Genomic DNA, 21,850 nt, shown 5'->3' with positions numbered 1-21,850 from the left:
ATATGAAACAATATGTCTTAAATCATGTACAGACACACAGAGCCTCCTGTGATACAAATTGCTTTCCTGTATACTGTCATTGTGCCACCTGAGGAATCTTCAGTTTCAGGATCAAGTGCTGAAAACAAGTACGTATAACCAGCTGCCATGTGCTAGGAAGTCCTTGTCTTTTCATTTGTGGTCATTCTATGTTTTAATCGACTCTAAAATTTATAATTGCTCTTACCTACAATTAAGTTGTGTAAACATCAAAGTTTTTTTAACCCAGAATCATATGTATTTTAGGTTTCTTGTACTATGTCATCACAAGGATTTCTCTGGTTTTTCATATTATATTGTAATTAGTATTATAGAAGCAGTGTATGGAGATCAGAACTTGGTCTAATATTAGAGTTTCTTGGGAAGAGGAGTAATAAGTTGTTCTCTATCTCTCTTTTTTCTTTTTTTGTATAAAAGCGAGATAGTAATTTATTAGTAGAGAGAGGTACAAGATGTTAAAAGCAAACTTAAAAAGCATACAACTGAATAGTTATTAGAGGACATTAAAGAAAACAAATACAATAGCACAACCAATCTATTACAATGTTAAGCACTGGGAAGGGAATTTCCCACAATGAGTTGTTGTTCCAAGAAATCAGTTAGATGATTCACATCCCCATAGAGTGGCATCCAGCTCTTCCATCAAATGCCTATAAAGGTCGACAATTTTCTCAAAAATCAGAATTAAGCATCAAGGTGAGGACTTCCCTGAACATCCTGCTTCAAACAACAGCCAAATCACCTCAATGATGGCAGGATTAGAAAAAAGAGTTGGTAAACACTCTTAAGGCCTATGAGGAGGATCAAAAACTCTGCCTCAATGGGTCACACTGCATCCACCAGCTAGGCTAGGATTGTTCTGAGATCAAAATTGTGCTTTTACCACCTGTTCTATGGTGGTGTCTACTCCTTGATTGTCTCCATTCTAGCAGTCAAATGTGAGGCAATCAGCTTTCTGTTTTCCTCTGAATGGATCCAAGGAGATGAAAAAGGTCAGGAATTTCACTGGACCAAAATTTTATGTAGTTCTAAATCTTAGTTGATTAGTCAATTTGGGAGGTCGACTCCTCAACCTGTAGACCATACTGTTTTCAAGCCTAAACTTATCGGGACTTATTCTTCTCTCTCTGACCGGACCTAACATCTTATACTGAGATGAAGACTATCTTGGCAACTAATTCAACTCTAGCCCTCATAGAGCAATAAACAACACTGTTATGCTGGAAATTTGCTGCCATTTTCATCATTACTTTGTTTCTCTTATTCATTCAAACCTTTTTTTAGGGGATTGTTTGACTTTCTTCAAGCATCTTCTAGGGGTTTTGTTGGCAAAGAAATGAGTTTTGCCATCCTCAACCAGCAGCTGTAGCATTTGATAATTACTCTTTGCTTTGGTCAATGCTCTTGTTAAAGTCACAAAAAAGATCTTGGTCATTGTTATTGTAAAATAATCAGATATGAGAAAGATGAAGTTTTGGAGTGAAGAATAGCCAATTCTGGGAAATCTCACTTTTCGTCAACATTGATCAACCCCTATATAAAGATGTCATCGAGTTGATGTGTAAAGCAAACATACCATGTTATAATCTTGCCACTCATAATTGCATCGTGAATGAAATGACAATTTGCTTCAATGTATTTAGTTCTCTCATGAAATATTGGATTGTTAACAATAAAACTAATAGCCTGATTGTCACAAAATATTGCCATAAGTTTTCAATTGAGAACCCAAACTCTATTGCCAAAGACTTAATCCACATTATTTCACAAGCTGCATACGCTTGACCTTGCTAGTATAGTTTGTTTTGGTACTTTTTCTAGGTCACAAGGTTACTGCTCATAAATGTGCAATAAGCACTTACTGAGGTTCTACTAATTTTAGACTTTACATTGTCAACATTTTGAAAACCTGATTATTTCTAGATTATGGTGTGGTTTATGAAACAATCTCTGTCCACATTTTAAATACCTTAATGTTTGTTTCACAACTTCAACTCCTCAGGTTTTCCATAAACTGACTGACAACACCATCTACATAGGAAATATTAGGTTGAGTCTTAAATCAGCTTACCAACAAGTCTTGTAGTATTGGGTCTTATCTTTAGGTATTGGATTTTGACATTATCAACATAGGAAATGTTAGGTTGAATCATTGGTTCGTTATTCAGTTTGCTAACAAGTTGTCTATACTGGGTTTTATCTTTGAATCATTGGATCGTTATTCAGTTTGCTAACAAGTTGTCTATACTGGGTCTTATCTTTAAATATTGGGTTTTGTTCATCATGCAAATTTGCATTTGTTTGCATCAGACTCTCTGTTGACTTTGCTCCAAATAAACCTCTCTCAGCTTATCTCAGTCTACATATCAGTTGTATATTTCCTTTGTGTTCATATAATTATCTCCTTTGTGTTTCGTGCAACATCAATATTGAGGAAGTAATTCAGGTGTCTTAAATCCTTGGTTTGAAAATGTTGTTTGATATTCTCACTTTCTTGTTGTGTAGTCATCTACATAGACTATTAAGATAACAATACTTTTGTCCCTCTGGAGAACAAGGATAAAGTGGTATGAATGACTCTTTTTAGACCCCAAGTCTATCATCGTTTGACTAAATTTATCAAACCAAACTCTTGGCTCGGTTTTAGACCATATATTGCTTTTCCAATCTACGAGCCCTATATTTCTCCCCTTGAGCAACATATCTAGGATATTGCTTGATATAGGCCTTTACAATAATATCTTCATAACAAAAAGACATTTTTAATGTCCTACCCTTTATTAACAGTAATAGAATTGGATGAAATTTAATTTGACATCAGGAAAGAATGTTTCATAAAAACCCATTGACAACTACAACAATGTGGCTCTGATACCATTAAAATAATCAGAATTAGGAAAGATGAAGTTTTGGAGTAAAGAATAGCCAACTACAGGAATTCTCTCTTTGCGTTAATATGATATTAGGATATATATCGAACCTTCATCCCTTAATAAATTTGTCTAATGAGTTTTTACAAGATGAGACTAAAATACCTGTGAGCAAAAGCCTACCTGTCACTCAGAATAAGTTGAGGGACTGAACTACCATTAACTTAAAAAGCATGCTCTAAGCATAAACCACAATAACAGGAATGCCCCTAAATTATAAGAAATACCTGTCCACAGTTGTTAAGAAAATCTTATTTGCCTTTTAGAAAGAAAAAAATATGAACATTGATGTTAACAATATTTTGTAGAATTGGATTCTTTTGACTGATGATTGATAGGTACTAGTATTTAATTACTCGAGGAAAGAAAATTTTGAAACTGTTTTTTTTTTTTAATTCAAAGATGTTTGTTGGTAACTACTCCGTGAAAAACTTTCTCATATATTGTTCCACTCATAAAGAGGAGTGTTTTGGCCTTTTTCATTGTTGAAATGTGGTTGTCAATGCCTTCCCCTAACTATCAACATTCTTCTCACTGCATTTTTTATGGCATAACAATATACTTTCTTTAGGTCCAGATACTCCCTTAAGCAGCACTTAAGGATAAGGACATTTCAATATGCTACAACTGCAAATATGAATGAACTTTACGACAACGTTGATCCTGAAGTTGCGTTGTCAATCCTTGTTCATAAGGTTGTTTCATATCAAATTTTTTTTCCTGTATTTTATTATTAGATTTCATTTGTTTCTTAGTGTAGAACAAGCTAGTTTTATTGAGAGTTTGGAATATCTTGGTTGAGTAAGACACTTCTATATTTGAGAGGCCTGATATGCATCACCATTCTGCATGGCTTTTTGAGCAATGGCGGGAAATTTGGTTTAAGGCAACAATCTATACCTGAAGCTCATCTAAACGTTTTGGGTCCAAAACAGTTAGTGTTGTTGGATTAAAAAATTGGACCATGGGCTATGCATGTACTAGAGTAAAGTAAACTCTTAAAATGGCAAGTTGAACTCAAGTACACATGAGCATTATCTAGGTAAAAGGGGTGTTACATCTTTTAGGTAAGCTAGAGATTGATGCATTAGTGCCTTTTCCGTGTGATACATTCTGTAAATTGTCACTGTTGATGAGTGTGTGTGTGTAGATATATATATTTGGTTTTGTTTTCTTGTTAGCATTTTTTTCTTTTATATGCATTTAATAATATGGAATTGACCATTTCAGAAAAAAAAAAAGGGAATTTGTCAAATGCTTAGCTATCTGCAGTATTTTTTTGACTTGATTGTGGTAATATGGTTTGTGAACATGATTTCTCTGCCATTGATGTTGAATCATAAATTTCCTGTGCCAAATATGCCTTCTGGTTTACTATACTTCTTAAAGCTCCATCACATGCGGAGAAGGGAAAAAGAAGGAAAACTGTTGTGTTTTCAAGTCAATTAAACTAGTCAAAAACATTAAGGTCAGTCCTGACTAGAGACTTGAGTACCACAATCTATTTTATATTGATCCTTCCTGCTCATTTGCCCTTGTTTGCCACAAATTTTCAGGTAATTTCAGCTTCTTTGGAGCAAGGAATTAGGGAGGGTAGGATTTTGCTTCAGGATTGGCTTGTTATTCTCACAGCACAGTATAATGAAGCCTATAAACTTGTTCAACATGGAAATGAATCTTTACTTTCTCGCGCTGATGTGGCATTTTCTCAGTGCCCTCAGCTGCAGCCTCTGCCTCAACTTGTGTTTGCTCTGCTTAGAAGCCCACTTCTCCGCGTGCATGAAGGTGTTCATCCCGATTATCGCATATATCTTCAATGCTTGTTCAGGTACTTACTGGATATATTTGACTGTTTCTATGATTTTTTCTTCCACTCGAAGTTAAACAAAATTTGGCTTGACAATTTTGTTAACTGAATGTGTTGATGCAGTTCACTAGAGCCAGGTTCCCTTCACCGAGCTATATATCCAGTATTGACATCATATGCCACTCTTGACAAACAAGCATATCCACGTCACTCATTGAGCCGTGCAACACTAATAACAAGTGAAAGTCCAATCTTCTTTCTCGATGCTTTCACAAACTTAATTGTATATTATTCCTCAACAGCAGATCCGGCACTCCCCTTTCCTCCTCCACAAGACTCTAAGTTATTTCCTTTTTGGTTCTTCAAATACTGATGCTAGGAGGAAGGCATAAAATTTGGGTTTACATTCCAGCTTTTGGAATTTGATTTCTACCTGTAGCCTGTAGTTAGGATTTAAAAAATCCTTTAGTTGTTAAGTTTGATTGTGAGCTCATAAATATTTAACTAAGTTATTCCAACTGAACTGTCACAAGAAATGTGTTTCCTTTTTGTGGTTCATCAAGTAATCATACCATGAGAAGGCCCTAAAATTTAAACATAAGATTTGGGGGTTAGAATCCAGTCATTCTGTTTGTCAAGTCCCGTAAGGATGATGTGTGAAATGTTATGCACGCAATAACATTATTATTTTAGTATTTTCTTTAATTTACTTTATTTTATTTCAGTTTTAGGTCACAAGGGGTATTTTTGGAATTATTTATTAATAGGGCTATTTTTGGAATATTTTATTCATAGGGATATTTTTGTAATATGTTATTAAACCCTAATAGGGTGAACCCTATTTAAGGGTAAGAGTAATGAGAAAAAGGGAGATTGAAGTATTAAGAATTAGGTTAAATCTAGCGTAAAGAGGCTTAGAGTTCTCCTCAACGAGCTCTAGGGTATCAAGCTTCCCTTTGGCTTGATCTTCGTTTTCGTCTTCCCCATGTCTTCCTACTACACCTACGTTAATGCTTGGAAGACCCGTAACCCATGGCAGATTGCAGATCCTCCCAAAGAACCCTTGTATCAGATCTGAGACCATAACAACTGGTATCAGAGCGGGAACACAATGAGTTATTCTATATCCCAAGAAAGATGGATGACTATGGGTAAGGAATTGGAAGAAATACGAGCACGATTAGATGCTTCCATTGAAATTTATGCAAGTGAAGAACTCGTTGCTGCAGCAGAAATGGTCACACGACCTCAAATATCTGACCATGAAATATGCGCAAAAGATGTAGTAGAAACTATCTCGGACGAGCAGAACGGCCACCCAGAAAATTCAAAGATTTTATCTTCTTTACTGGTCGACGTTCCAGAAGAGGCAGACGTCCCTGTAGAAGAGGCAGACGCCAAGAAGGACCCTGGAAATCAGAAATCGGAGGGATATGCGACCACAAACCCGTCGGTAAGGGTTGATTTGGGTTCATCCTCAACAAACCCCTCCTCACGGCCAACAGAAGTGATTCGTCCGACAAGGAGGCGTTTTCGAGAGCCCTTGGTCGTGGAAAATAACCAAGAGGCGAAGCCCCAAAGGGCTACCCTTTGCCACCGGACACGGAGGAGGCTCCGTCGGCGCCGTCGGACACAACTCCGGTGGGATTGGATTTTTGGCCAACATCCCACTCGCAATCTACTTCTCGACAAACCAGCGCAAACCCAAATTCCAATTTGGGGGGGGGGGGGGGGGGGGGAGGGGGGGTAACGTCTCGGCAAATTTTTTTTGAAGGAACTTTGTTTTTATGTTGATGCGCACAATACTTGTGCGTATGGTCATTGCCCAATTGAAATTGTGGGGCTGTTTATTCTTTCTATTGATGAGACCACCACCAGGGTGGATTTCCCATATCGGTTTGTGCTTACTGGGATGCTCTTGCATGATAAGCAAGGTGAATTAGAGACTGCAGATGTTGCTCTTCTGGACGTTGAGGGTGTGGTTGGGTATGTGTCTCAGAAATTGGAATCGAGTTTTCCCTCTTCTTTTCAATTGTGGTCCCTGACTAATTTGCCTGCTGGAATTCGTTGGAGAGATTTGAATGAGGTTGATCCTAGGATCAAAGCAGTTTTCACAATTTTGTTTGTGGATTGCATAGTATTGCTTCCCTTTTCTTATTATCTGGACCAGGTTGCTTCATTAGGCAGTGGTATTATAACACGTCCTCTATTTGTTTTGCAATCTGTGGAGAAGAAAGGGAAGATGTATGAGGCATTGCAGCTGTTTGATGAATTGCCCAAGAAAAATGTCGTGTACTGGTATGCAATGAATCGGGCACACTGTATTCATGGGGGTCTTGCAGATGGTCTTATTTTAGTTTCAGAAATGGTGGGACTAGGTTCCAGCACCAAACCCGGTGCCAAGCCAGCATCAAAAAATAAAAGGTTGACGGCTGAAGTTACACTACTACTCCAAAAGAAATTACAAGTTTCAGACAAAGTCAAACAAGATCCGCCTCTTAGATTATCTCGAATCACAAACCAATGGCAAGGCGCTAATTTTATTTCTTTTGATCCTCCAAAGGGTGAATGGAGATTTTTTGTTTGCCATTTCAGTAGATTTGGACTACATGACGAGCAGGTTGAGGTTGATATTATCATGGATGATACTCTAGTTCAGGAGCCACAGGGAACCACTGGGGTGGAAGAATTGGACGTTGATGATGAACCTCATGGGTCTTTTGCTTCTTCTTCTATGTATTTGTTGCACCAGGTCATGGGGTGGGAGTTGATCCAGGTTCTGTTTTCAGCATGGGAAATCAGTAGCCAATCTCAACCACAGCATGTAGATGCCAATGTGGATGAGGGGAGGGATATGATTGATGATGTCAAGGATGGTCCAAGGACTTGCATCCTGAGGCCTACCCTCTTGTTCGCAGAGCTGAGTTCATTTATTGGGTGCAGGAGAGTGTTTGCCACCGTGTGGAAGAGGAGTATCGAGGGAAGTTCAAGAAAGGTGCTGTACTGGAGGTTATTTGTGCTAGTTTTACCGCCGCGTGGTTCTTCCAGAAATCGTTTTGTGCTGCTGCTGCGGTTCTGCAGCCACCAGTGCTGCCACCAGTGGCACTGCTGCAACCAGTCTGTTTATTCATAAAGTAGTTGCAGCAGTGACATATGGCGCTCGCGCTGATGAGGCCAAGATGTTTCTGCTCTCTCCCTTTCCTGCTGCAATTGCAGTGATGATATGGGCACCCCAGCAGCAACCACACACTGCAACATATTATGCAGCTCTATATGGTGTACAGAAACAGGTCCATGGTTTGGACATGGCATTGGATAAGAAATTGAGTGCTTGAGGCACACCTGTCCTGCAAAGTGGCCTGCGAGTGTACATGGCTATGCCTTTTAGCACTGTGAATTGTGCTGTTGGCACAATGCAAAGTCATGACGTGCCGGAAAGTTACCACAGGTATCGGCTACCTAAAGATACCATCCAGGTGCAGCTGACAGGACGTGCTGGAAATTCTGTTGGAATTTCCATGACTCAGTTGCTTGTTGTAATTTCTATTGGAATTTCTGGAGTGTCATGGAGGGAGCTGCATGCCATTGATAATGGGATCAACGCAGTTGTTCCTTTTCTGTTTGGGAAAGAGCTTAATTATCACCGAGGGATTATGTGGGCTCCAAGTGGCATGTTGGTGGAGATTATGAAGCATTTACCTCAACATCCAAACATAGTGTGTTTGAGGGATACTTACGAGGATGATACTGCCGTGCATCTTGTGCTGGAATTGTGTGCAGGAGGTAAATTGTTTGATCGTATGGTTGCTCGGGGACATTTTACAGAAAGGAGTGCTGCTGGGCGTACCAGAACCGTTGTGGCAGTAGTGCAGATGTGTCCTACGTATGAGATCATGCACCGAGATCTCAAGCCTGAGAACTTCTACTACTGGGCACCTGTATCTACTGCTAAGGATGCATTTGTGTTGTATGGTTCTGCTAATAGTGTAGTAACTACTGCTGGGTCTGCTGCTATTCCAATCAGCAGTGGAATCGTTTTAGATTTCTTGTGGTATGAACCTTCTAGTGAGAGAATCGACGATATGGCAGTATTGCAAAGGGCAAGAGATTTTCATCTCGGCGGGTTTCTGGAACCAAACAGATTTGGTCACTACCCCAGCTCAATAGAACTAATGGTAGGAGAGCGGCTCCAACAACTCTGCTGGGTGAAATCAGATTGGAATAAAGATGAAAGAATGGCAGGTGCTTGGGTGCACACTTCTGGAAAATGGAGTGGTAATCCCACTGACAAAGGCATCCAAACCTCTGCAGACTACGGAATTTTTGCTCTCTCTTCACAGTTTCCTCAGCTCTCTACCAAAGACAAGACCTTGGACTTTCAATTTTCTGTTAAACATGAGCAGCAGCTTGATTCTGTCCCCATGAAGAGGAGCACCCTCCAGCAACTCAGGCAGGATATGACGTTGGCTTCACTACTTATTGATCAAATTACCTACCTTGATGATTGGGCTGTTCGGGATAGAGAGCATTCACTGTCTTTGGTTGGGGCTACTGCAGCATTGGTAGCATGTCCTCTCCACCTTCCTGTCACGGATGGGGCGAGGGCAGATGTACAGCTGGTGAAGGATTCAATTAGTTCAGTTGTTCATGTTGTGCTAGCCATGGGTTCCTCAATGTATCATTTACTGTCAAGGGCAGCGGAGCTGAATTTTCTGGTGTCAGCACTTGCTACCGTAGCAGCACTGGAGAGTGTCCTGCTTGACGCATGTGGAGGAGACCTATTAGCTTCAATAGTAGCAATGCTTGTAATGGAAAGTAGCCTCATAACTCACCTTATACAACTCCAAACAAGCACTGCTTCATGTGCTCTATCTATCTCAGCCATCGAATATTTGTTTACTGGCCAGCGAAATGTAGAATGTCCACGCAAAAAAAAAAAAATCCTAGAAAGCTTGCTCCAGTTTTTGGGCATCCAGAGAGCACAAATGGCTGTGGTGGACGCTACTCGGGCACCGATGAAGACGTCGACATACAGACACTACTTTCGAGCTTGAGGACAAGCTCGTCTTCCAAGAGGGGTGTAATGTTATGCACGCAATAACATTATTATTTTAGTGTTTTATTTAATTTACTTTATTTTATTTTAGTTTTAGGTCACAAGGGGTATTTTTGGAATTATTTATTAATAGGGATATTTTTGGAATATTTTATTCATAAGGATATTTTTGTAATATTTTATTAAACCCTAACAGGGTGAACCCTATTTAAGGGTAAGAGTAATGAGAAAAAGGGAGATTGAAGTATTAAGAATTAGGTTAAATCTAGCGTAAAGAGGCTTAGAGTTCTCCTCAACGAGCTCCAGGGTATCAAGCTTCCCTTTGGCTTGATCTTCGTTTTCGTCTTCCCCATGTCTTCCTACTACCCCTACGGTAATGCTTGGAAGACCCGTAACCCGTGGCAGATTGCAGATCCTCCCAAAGAATCCTTGTGTCAGATCCGGGACCATAACAGACATCCTTGTGCAGAAATAGATCGATATGTGATCTTAACTGGGGTCATATTCTTGCAATCACGTGTTAAATAGATTATGTTCGTTGAGTCTAATGGTGGGTTTGGAAATATTTTGCTCAAATGCTGCAGGGTTACAGGAAAGTAATCCTGACATGATGGGGCCACCGAGTGGAAATCAAGGATCATCTGATTGCTCCATTTTCTTGGATTATATGCATAATATTTTTGGAATGACCAGCCAGATGGACCCTACTCTCCCCTTTGGGTTCTAGACCTTTTTTAGTTAACGATTTCAATAACAGTGTTTAGATTGTTTTGCTTCACCTACTAATCCTAATGTTATTTGGTGCAGGCCTCTTGCGAACAACAATTAACAAACTGAAACAAGACAGAAGTATCACTCCAAAGGTCACATTTATTCGAGGGGGACAGGACGATGCCACTGTGTTTGAAAACTATCTCATAGAAGAGCAGGATGTTGATGGTAATGGTTTAACAAGTGTGGTAGGCTTTGTATCCTTCTTGGATGAAGTGACTCAGCGGGTGGCGGAGTATCTTGCATAAATGAGTTAGCTAGATAAATGTTCTTGCAGTACCAAATCATGCTTTGTGTCAAAACCCATGGAGCAGCCTTTGATAACGCATTGGTATTCTGCTTCCTCTTCTTTTAGTTTCTGCTCTTTCCATAGGCGGTAGTCAGAAGGGGTGAAGAAAGAAATAGGTCCCTCATCTGTGTCCCTTAGAGTGAGCTACAGAGAACTAATTAGAATCGAGAATACTGAAACCGAAAAGTATTTCTTCCCTTTTTAGAAGCAACTCGTTCATTTTGACGGTTACTACGTCGAGCTGTGGGACTCATAAATATGGCTGGACATGGTACTACTTTCTTTCTTTCTCCTAATTATTCAATCCTATGGTTCAATTCTCTGCGAGCTGAAATGTCTTCATGTCTCTTCATTTGCAAGGGAAAAAGGTCGGCCTAGTAAGAAGCTTAGGACTTCCACTAAGGTTTTATAATTTTGAAAACCCCAACTCTTGTTATGTATTTGGTTGCTCTCCTGTTCTTCCCCTGATTGTTTTTTCTTGGCAAGAGGATTATTGAATTGTTGTTGTTGATGATGATGTTGATTATGTCGAAGATTTTGATGAGGATCGTCATGAAGGTATTACTTTTGCTCTTTTTTTCGTTTTGTTTTAGCTTTTTGTTTTTAGTTCACTTTAGGCGCTTGAATTGTGTTTATGGGTACGGAATATGGATTATGAAGATGAAAGCGAACTGACGAAGAGGGATTTTTCTAAACTCGAATTAAAGCCTGATCATGCAAACCGCCCTTTATGGGCTTGCGCTGATGGCCGGATCTTTCTTGAGACATTTTCACCGTTGTATAAGCAAGCCTATGATTTCCTCATTGCAATTGCTGAGCCCGTTTGCCGGTATTTAAGATGTCCTTCTATTTTCTTCTACTTAAAACTCTGTGTGGTTGCTCATTTTCATTTTGTTGGAAAAATGTTGTGCAGGCCAGAGTCTATGCATGAGTATAACTTGACGCCTCATTCCTTATATGCTGCTATTTCTGTTGGGTTCGAGACTGAAACAATAATTACTGTTTTGAACAAGGTATCAAATACTAATCTCCCTAAAGGAATGATTGATTTCATTTATGCTTCAACTTCTAATTATGGGAAAGTAAAACTTGTACTGAAGAAGAACCGGTACTTTACATGATACTTACAGGTGGTGCGAATTTGGTTTCGTATTCTATCACAAGTGGTTTATTATTATTATTGATGTTGTTATTATCATTATTATTATTCTTATGGTGATGAGGGGAATTTGGAACTTATGCTTTACATGATACTTGCAGGTGCTGAAGACTTTGCTGAAGGACGAGGTTATATCTAAAGCGAGAATTTATTCCAATGAGGTAATTTATTTTGCTGTTATTTTCTTCATGCATGTCCACTTTATTTTTCTGAGGTGTTATTCTGAGTTGTGCCTTTTTATATTTTGTCTTTTATCTTATCTTTTTGGCGAGTGACAGAAAATTTACATAGGAGTTTCTATGGATTCATCTATATGCCTATTCTTTATATATTTTACTATTATTCAAAATGGTTGCATTTACCATTTAAATCATGAAGTTGTTTGCTTGTTACAGTGGAAGAAAATAACTTCTGCACTTTTTCTTTTTCATAGAATGGAAGTGGAGTTTGAACATCTCTTTTGAAAAAAAAAAAAAAACTGTGCTGTTAAATAATTTAATCATTTTTTGCCTGCATAGTGAATCAAAACTCATTTGAATTGAAATTATGAAATCATCTCCAAAGCCACTATCACACTGTAGCATGGAGAGATTATTTGTCACTATGGCTAAACCTTCAGATAAATGGTTAAATTTCTATGATAGATCATGAGAACTCTGACTTAAATCTGATGGTGATGCAAACTCTTGATCTACTGTTTAGGATTCACAAGGAAGTGATGTATTTACAGTTATCAAAGCTTTGAGTGAAATGGATGGTGGTGCTCATCAGGAGTTGTTCACTGGTGCTGATGTGGCAGCAATAGCTGAAGAGCAAGAAACCCATTCTTTTGAAATAGATCCTACTCAGGTAGGGTGGTCTATGAATGATGATGTATATTTAAGTGATTAGTGGTTATAATTTTTTTGACCCAACTTAAACATTTACAGGTTGAAAGTGTCAAGCAAAGGTGCTTACCAAATGCATTAAATTATCCCATGTTGGAGGAGTATGACTTCAGAAATGATACAGTAAGCTTTATTTCTCACAAATGCTTGATGTTCTGCCAGTTTTGTTCCTTGTCACACATCATGGGTATGCTATTGACTTGATGTTGCTTACTGCAGGTGAACCCTGACTTAAACATGGAATTGAAGCCTCAGGCTCAGCCACACCCATACCAGGAAAAGAGTCTCAGTAAAATGTTTGGAAATGGTGAGGCCTATTGTAAGACAATATTTTTCATGTCAATATAACTCTCCAGCAAAATAGTTGAGACTGTTGAAGACATTGTGTAGAATTCTCAGAGAGGCTACATTGGCTAGTGCACTAGAACTGGATATTACACACATTGGTTATCCATGATTTCATCCAATTTCATGTATAATCTTACTTCATCTTGGTACTGTGATTATACTGATTGTCACATAGGCCAAACATAATCATGCTTACTAGTGGACATCTCCATCATGATTGGTGCAATTTCAACTGATTTTTCTATTACCAAAAATTTAAAGAATCATGTAGTTGGAAGTAGGCTGCTCTCTTTAATATAGTTGGAAGTAGGCTGCTCTCTTTAATATAGTTGGAAGTAGGCTGCTCTCTTTCTATTACCAGTGGACATCATTAATATAATGAGCGATTCGGGGATCGGGGATCGGGAGACCTCTCTTCGATTTGGAAAATCTCTCTGCGAAACCCATACCTCCCTCTGCCATTTCCATGCCGTTTCAGCGTGATTTCTTGTGGAAATCGCTGTCCGTCGGCAGGTATTCAGGGGAATGGGGGGATTTGGTCTTCAAATCCCTCGTTCTCCCTCTCCCTCTTCGATTCCTTGATTTCTTACTCTACGATTTCTATCTCTTCTTCCTCAACTATTTCTTTCTCTTCTTCCTCTTCGATTTCTTCATCCAAGTTTTTCCTTGCCGACGAGACGAAATCGACGGTCCGACGGAAGGAGGTAAGATTTTTATCTAATCTTTCTATTTTTTTTCGTCGCCGAGCTAACCTAAAAAATCTCTAACTCTCGCTTCGTTTCTCAACAGTGCTCCTTCATTATTGGAAAGTCTTTTTGGATATCCGAACGGCACACTCTGTTTCTGTAAGCAAACTCAGCTCTGTTTTTTTTTTTTCTGATATTTCCAGCTGATAGTTCAAAGTACACTCGGGAAGAAATCATTGGAAGAAAACTGGTATGAATTTTATTTCATGATTTTGAGTGTTGATACTGTTTGATTTTTTGAAACGATGAGTTCTTGATTAAAGGGTAGAATGTAAGAAGATCATTTTATACAGATTGTATAAGGTTGACCTATTTTATTCTCTTAATTTTTTTTTTTTGCTTGAGTGTGCCATCAATTGCATTCTGGCTGGCTGAGAGCCAGGAAACTTCATACTGAGCTAACATTCAAGAAGGAAAGGAAGGGTGGGGGAGAAAAATCCCCCACCTTGTCATTTGTTATGTTTTTGTATATCTTAGAATGACTTACTAAGCTCAAGTGCTATAATGTTTGGAAAATAGTTGGTTGGTTGTCAATGATTTTTTTGTTCAATTTCCATTGTTCTTCATAAATGAAGTTATTATTCTAGACTTTCAAATATTTTTATGTTGTGGGATCTTGTTTTTTTTTTGCCTTCTTATTTTTAGGCGTCTGGCCTCTTATAAAATTTTGTACGTTTATCATACATTTCAGCAATAAATAGCAATGGTATTAAAATTGTTACTTGATATATTTTAGCAATGGAATTTTATTTCATGATTTTGAGTGTTAATAACATATTCTGTTCAATAATACTCTATTTTAGTTAATGGAATCAGAAGCTTTCTTAATTGCATCCAACTTCTCTTTATTATAAAAAAGAATAAAAAAATTTAGTTTTTTTCCTTCTTTCTTAATTCTCATTGAACTTATATCTACTGCTGTTCTTGGTATATTGGGGTATTGAGGTTGAATTTCATTTTTTTTTCATTTTTATCATTAATTTCTTGGTATTGAGGTTGAATTTCATCAAAATATTAGAAGAGAATGTTGGTGTGCTTATTTCCTTATCTTAGAAGTTTTTAAATTTATATATAAAAAAAGGATCGGTATATTGGACTGGAAACTATTGGGTGTAGGGCTACTGGCTCAAAGAGACCCGTTGCATTGAAAGACAAGGGTTGTTACCGATTGTCACAATGTCACGTACCTTCCTCTAAGAATAAACAAGTATCTTAAATTATGTGTAGGATCTTTGTTGTTCGGATAACTTTATTTTCTTTATGTTTTTAATTTGTAATTTTGTTTTTTTGTAGAAGTAAGAATCTTAACACCTCCTCAATTGACATCAATAATTAACACTAGTTCTAGTGTAACTATAAATAGTGACTCAACTCCACCAGAGTCACTACCCTCTGTCATAGAAGTGGGCCCAGATGAAATTACCATAAATGAGGATGAAGGTGATTCTACTCATACTTCAAAAAGAAAAAAAAAGTCTCATGTGTGGTTGGAATTCAAAGAAGTATCACTTAATGGTACAAAAAAGGCTCAGTGTGTTCATTGTAAAATCAATTTGAGTGTTATTAGTAGTGGAGTGACCATACATATGAGTCGACATTTGAAACGTTGCACTAGTAGAAAAGTGGCAATGAGAAAACAAAAAACCTTAAACTTTCAACCAGTGGGAGCGGGGTCTAATGTTGATCAGAGTCCATCTGGACTTCCTTTTATGGATTTTGGAGGAAATTATGATCAAGCTAAAATGAGAGTACTCATTGCTCATTGGATTCTTATGCATGACCATCCATTCATGATAGTAGAAGAGGAGGGATTTAATTTTGTAATGAAGATGGCAAATATGAATTATGAGAAAATATCCCGGAAGACTATTAAGGAGTGTATGGAGGTGTATGAGGCAGAGAAAAAGAAATTGAAAATTTTGTTAAAAGAGATTAACAAGATTAGTCTTACCACGGATCTTTGGAAGTCTCAAAATCAAAAAATTGAATACATGGTTATTACTGGGCATTTCATTGACAGTAATTGGAAGCTACAAAAATGAGTCTTGAGTTTTGTGCATGTTCCTCCTCCTCGTCGTGGCGTTGATATAGCAGATGCTATTTACAAGTGTTTGAAAGAGTGGGAGATTGAAAATAAATTTTTTAGTATTTCAGTTGATAATGCTGCATATAATGATGTTTGTATCAGAGTTTTGTAACAAGATTTTCAAGGAAAAAAAATTTGGTGTGTGGTGGAAAGTTGTTTCATGTGCGTTGTTGTGCACATATTTTGAACTTATTAGTCCAAGATGGTCTTGTTCAGACTAAAGATATCATTGATAATGTGCATGAAAGTATCAAATTCATAAATCTATCTGAGGCTAGACTTCGTACTTTTTCTGAAATTGTACAACAATTAGAACTTGGTGAAAAGAGGTTGGTTATTGATTGTCCAACTCGTTGGAACTCCACTTATGACATATTGTCTTCTGCATTAAAATTCAAAGATGCATTCACTAGATTTAAAGTTAGAGAACCAACATATGATTGTTTGCCAAGTTTTGATGAATGGGAAAAAGTTGACATGGTGTGTGAGATTTTAGAAGTTTTTAATGCAGTTACTAATATAATTTCTGGGAGTGACTACCCTACTTCTAATTTGTACCTTAGTGAGGTATATAGGGTAAAAGAAGTTCTGGATTTTCATTCTACAAATGAAAATGTTTTCATTAGGACAATGGTTAGTAGAATGAAAGAGAAATTTGAGAAGTATTGGGGTGAATGCAATATATTGATGGCTGTTGCTTCAGTTTTGGATCCAAGGGTCAAATTAAAGTTGATCGAAATGTGTTTTCCAGTGATATATTCTATGGAGGAAGCTACAATGAATATAAATTTAGTTCGACGCACCTTATATGAGATCTACGATGAATATGTATCCTTATATAATGTGGATATTAGAAATGAAGAGATTGTTTCAAATACTAGTAGCTCTATGGGTGTTTCCACAAGTCGTAGGCCTTCATCAAGTTCAGGTTGGTCAAAGTTGATGAGTTATATGAAACAAAAGGATGTAGTCACCAAGGTCAGAATTGGAAATTTATCTTGAAGAAGGTGTATATAGTTGTGAGGAAACTTCACAATATGATTTTGATGTTTTAGAATGGTGGAAAATGAATCATATGAAATTTCGAGTATTATCTAAGATGGCAGCAGACATCCTTGTAATTCCCATATCCACAATAGCTTCAGAGTCTACATTTAGTGCTGGTGGTAGAGTAATAGACTCATATCCTTCGTCCTTGGCACCAAGTACAGTTCAAGCTTTGATTTGTGGCAGTGATTGGATTCGGGTTCTTCACGGTGTAAAGAAAAATCAAAAGGTGAATTTCTTTGATCAATTCTTTATTATGATATTTTTTAGTATATTTTTTAGTTTTATTTATTAAAATTTTGTTTTATGATTACAGCCTAAGAAGAAGAGTGTAGAGATAATGCTACCAGCTACATGATTTTTCATGTTTCTCTCATCATGGTAATTTTAATATTTTTAATGACATAAGTGACTAGTAATGGAAGAGTATTTTTTTATCTGACAATAACTAATTTTATTTTTTTGTTTTTGTCGTAGGTGGAGATTTTGCTCATGCAGGGATGTATATTATTTTCTAGCATTAAGAGAAACAATTATAGTTTGTAATTTTATAATGGATTTATAGTTTTTATTTGGGTGATTGTAAATTGATAGTGATATTTCATTTAACTTTGTTGTGTTTGATTATTGTATGAAGTTTATTTATAATATTATGCAGTGTATGAAGTGTTTAGACTATTTTATGGAGTGTTTATGGAGTGTTTATGGAGTATTTATAGAGTGTTTATGGAGTGTTTATGGAGTATTTATGGAGTATTTATGCAGGTATTATGTATATTGATTATGCCCAATTTTAAGTAGAAGTCATGCCGAATTTTATACAGGTATTATATACATAGATTATACTCAATTTTAAGAAGAGGTTATGCCTCAATCTTATACATGTATCATATATATAAGTTATGCTTAATTTTTTGTAGAGGTCATGTCCAATTTTATGTAAAATGTATGTATAATTTTATATATAATTAATTTGATATATATATTTTTTGAAAATTTTTAAATGTATGTTGAGTTTCGAGTTCGGTTCGAAGTTCAGCTCGAGCTCGGTTAAGATTTTTGGGCTCGAGCTCAATAACAATTTTAGGCTCGAGACGAGGCTCAGCTCGAAGGTCAGCTCGAAATATTTAAATCAAGCTCGGCTCGAACATAGGCAGGTTCGGGCTCGGCTCGGCTCGATGCTACCCCTAGTGAGGCCTATTGTAAGACAATATTTTTCATGTCAATATAACTCTCCAGCAAAATAGTTGAGACTGTGCAAGACATTGTGTAGAATTCTCAGAGAGGCTACATTGGCTAGTGCACTAGAACTGGATATTACACACATTGGTTATCCATGATTTCATCCAATTTCATGTATAATCTTACTTCATCTTGGTACTGTGATTATACTGATTGTCACATAGGCCAAACATAATCATGCTTACCAGTGGACATCTCCATCATGATAGGTGCAATTTCAACTGATTTTTCTATTACCAAAAATTTAAAGAATCATGTAGTTGGAAGTAGGCTGCTCTCTTTTGTAGTGTGGAATACCAAAAGAGAATCATGTAGTTAAAAGTAACTTATCAGGAACTTTGATGGTGATGCTATTGGATGAAAAAATTTAAATTTCGGAACTTCAGTTGTGGTTGCCAGTCATTTGGAGTTGTTGTACTGACATACTTGGTGATATCTTATATCGCGATCTATATCATATAAGATTCTATATCAAGAATATGTTAATGAAGCATAATATTATCATATCCATTGTTGATAATCCTTTTCTACATTTGCTTTCATTTTTCTCCTATCAAATAGTCTGATTGTTCCATGTATTTCTTAATAAATTCTTTCTTTTTTCTTGTTGTCATTGAAAAAAAATTCTTGTTGTGCCTTGGTTTTTGTGTTTTCTGCCACAAATTAGTTGAGCTGCATTTTACTGATTTGTGTTCTGCATCTTGTCCAAGCATATTGATTTGTTGTACGTTTATATTTGAACTTTTCTTCTTATATTACTTGACCTTGTAGATACAATGTCGAGAACCTGTGTGGCTCGATTATTTGCTATTTTGAGGGTGCCAATTTTGGATGTACCACCCAAGAGGTGGCCTAGAGTTGGTTGGTCAATGCGACCACATGCTTGCACTTGCAAAGACATCATGCTGCTGAGTTATGTAGGAGTTTGTCCTACGTAGAGGATTGAATAATGTGGATATGATGAGGCTGTCAATTTGCTCTAACATGAGCGAGCCTCTTCATGGTATGAGCCCTCAATTGGTGGGTGCAAGCTATCGATTGTCAGTCACTTGTTAGAAATAATGTTAGTTTTGAAGAAGACCACCTTGGATGTGTATACCTTGAGGCTTTCATTTAAGAAATGATCTCTTAAATAGGATGCTAGGTTCACACCTATATAAGATGTATGAGTCCATGTTAAAAGTCAGTTTTCTACAATGACAACCATATATTTGATTTTTTTAATATTATATTGGTATTTATCAAATAAATATTTATTTTCTTCTATTTTAAAAGAAAAAAACCCTCTTTGGATATGTGCTTAATGATGATCAGTTCTTCTCTATTAAGGGTAAAACAAAGCATCAATTATGACTTGATAGATAGATAGATAGATAGATAAATGTTCTTGCAGTACCAAATCATGCTGTGTCAAAACCCATGGAGCAGCCTTTGATATCGCATTGGTATTCTGCTTCCTCGTCTTTTAGTTTCTGCTCTTTCTAGAGGCGGTGGTCAGAAGGGGCGACGAACGAGTAGTCCACCCCTGTAATTACTTGCGAGTGAAGAAAGAAATAGGTCCCTCTTCTGTGTCCCTTAGAGTGAGCGACAGATAACTAATTAGAATCGAGAGTACTGAAACCGAAAAGTATTTCTTCCCTTTTTAGAAGCAACTCATTCGTTCATTGTCTAACTCCCTTCCTAATAACAAGAAGCAAATGCAAATTAGGAAATAAGGAAGAGGAGGACTCTCCTTCGGAAGAAATGACTACAGGGAGCCTTGAAGAGGAGCATCACAATTATCAACTCTGCCAGTATTTGTATCTTCCAATGCATTCATTGGTAGGACAATAAGTACTTCCCCATGAGAATGATCTTTGAACATGTTGGGCCGGTAGTTAAGGATTATCTTAAAAGAAGGAAACATATGTCGAAACATACCAAGTTCTACTTTGAGGGTCATAACATCTATATACCCTTTCTCAAATCTAGGGTAACCCATGAAAAACACTGAATGGATCAATAATACATTTTTTTTCTTGGATGGACTTGAATTATTGTTAAATTCCATGGTTTAATCCATATGAACTAGGTTTTATAACTTTTACATCAAATTTGACCTTTACGATCTTTAAGGTCTTCCACTTTACTTGCCATCTTCATAATAGTTTTCTTTCAATTTTTCCTTTGGGGTATTGACTCAACAACTTAAATCTTCTATTTTCTCACTCCAACTCATACCATAGACCGCCAGAGTGTGTAATAAAGGGTATGTATCTAACAACATCAATACTTTTCTTCACTTCAATTTCCAATTTAATGCACAATTGATGGCAATTCAGCTGTTGTAAGAGATGATTTAGTTAATTTTGATAGTTGCATAAGACATTAACATCAACGCTTAAGGATCATTTGTGTCGACTTAGGAAAATAAAACGGTGAGAAAATTATTTTTTCTTTTACTAATTTTCTCATTGGATGATGTTTTTATTGACAAATTCTCTTAGAAAATTTTCTTGCATTTGTGACGCCATTGAAAATAAAATAAAATAATAATTACGTAGTTGTAGTGTTTACAATTGGAACAAAATAAGAAATTAAATATAGAAAATGAGCAATCAACATAAATCTTCTTGGCTTACTTTTCCCATGATATCAGATTAAGCAATAAGAAACATACTTATTTTTTTTAAAGACAAGAAGATCAAAAAGAAAACTTCTTCTATTCATTAAATAGTGCAATTATTAGAAAAAAATTCCTCTATATATTTTTCTTATAATGTTCTATCGGCATATACACACCCTTAAATTTTTTGTGACTCGTTACATGTAATCTCCATAACATAAGTAAAATCTGTGCTAGCAAGGGTATAGCTTGTCATTTTTCAATCATGTTTCTCATGACCTCCACAAACCTGAGGTTACATTGTCCTCATCAAAGACTCAGGTCAAACACATAATCAAAACTAGGAGTGTGAAAAAAAAAAAAAAACTTAAATTCACTCTGTTGGGTGGAGAAGGGATACAAGGAAATAACCCTAAGTTCAGGTCAAGTTTGGGACTCGAGGTCCAACACATAATCAAAGTTAGGAGTGGGCGAAAAAAAAAAAACTTAAATTCACTCCGTTGGGAGGAGAAGGATGGAGGGAAAGAACCCTAAGTTGGAGGTAGGCCTGGGTTTTCCCAAATTTGACCTAAACTTGATGGAAATACCTTATTGATATTTTTAAAAAATTAAAATAACTTATAAATAAAACTTATCTATTTTTTATTTTTTATTATTTATATTTTGACATTGTATAATAATTTTATGCATTGTATTCTTTAATTATTTTTATATTTAAAACTATTTTAATTGGAGAATTACTAGGTTGACTTGGGAATGAGACAATGGATAATGTTTGATTTCTAAACCGTTCGGGTTTCCGAGTTGGGGTTCGGGTTCTCAAAACCAGACCCATGCT

General features: G+C 36.7%; 1 protein-coding gene and 1 pseudogene across 1 annotated transcript; both read left to right on the top strand.

Moving 5' to 3' along the window:
- Nucleotides 1-10,872, top strand: part of LOC137939570 (protein transport protein SEC23 D-like) — a 69,842-nt pseudogene extending 58,970 nt beyond the window's left edge.
- Nucleotides 10,873-11,160: 288 nt separating this feature from the next.
- On the top strand, nucleotides 11,161-13,286 carry LOC137938412 (general transcription and DNA repair factor IIH helicase/translocase subunit XPB1-like). The gene is made up of 9 exons (XM_068783374.1): nucleotides 11,161-11,295; nucleotides 11,379-11,450; nucleotides 11,510-11,721; nucleotides 11,806-11,974; nucleotides 12,023-12,058; nucleotides 12,153-12,212; nucleotides 12,754-12,900; nucleotides 12,981-13,061; nucleotides 13,158-13,286. The coding sequence occupies exons 1-9, from the start codon at nucleotides 11,161-11,163 to the stop codon at nucleotides 13,284-13,286; spliced, it is 1,041 nt and encodes a 346-aa protein (XP_068639475.1).
- Nucleotides 13,287-21,850: the final 8,564 nt, after the last annotated feature.

The sequence above is a fragment of the Aristolochia californica genome, unplaced genomic scaffold (assembly GCF_029961685.1).
Source record: "Aristolochia californica isolate CCGP_79_NKW_82.1479 unplaced genomic scaffold, dmAriCali1.0.hap1 SCAF_8, whole genome shotgun sequence".
NCBI classification, from domain to species: domain Eukaryota; kingdom Viridiplantae; phylum Streptophyta; class Magnoliopsida; order Piperales; family Aristolochiaceae; genus Aristolochia; species Aristolochia californica.
This window is presented reverse-complemented; position numbering and strand designations above follow the sequence as displayed.

Bases quoted from the DNA above. Each gene is read 5' to 3' on its own strand.
- LOC137938412 (XM_068783374.1), top strand. From the start codon at position 11,161: ATGGTACTACTTTCTTTCTTTCTCCTAATTATTCAATCCTATGGTTCA. The intron at 11,296-11,378 runs GTTTTATAATTT...TTTCTTGGCAAG, and splicing joins AGCTTAGGACTTCCACTAAG to AGGATTATTGAATTGTTGTT. The intron at 11,451-11,509 runs GTATTACTTTTG...AGTTCACTTTAG, and splicing joins TGATGAGGATCGTCATGAAG to GCGCTTGAATTGTGTTTATG.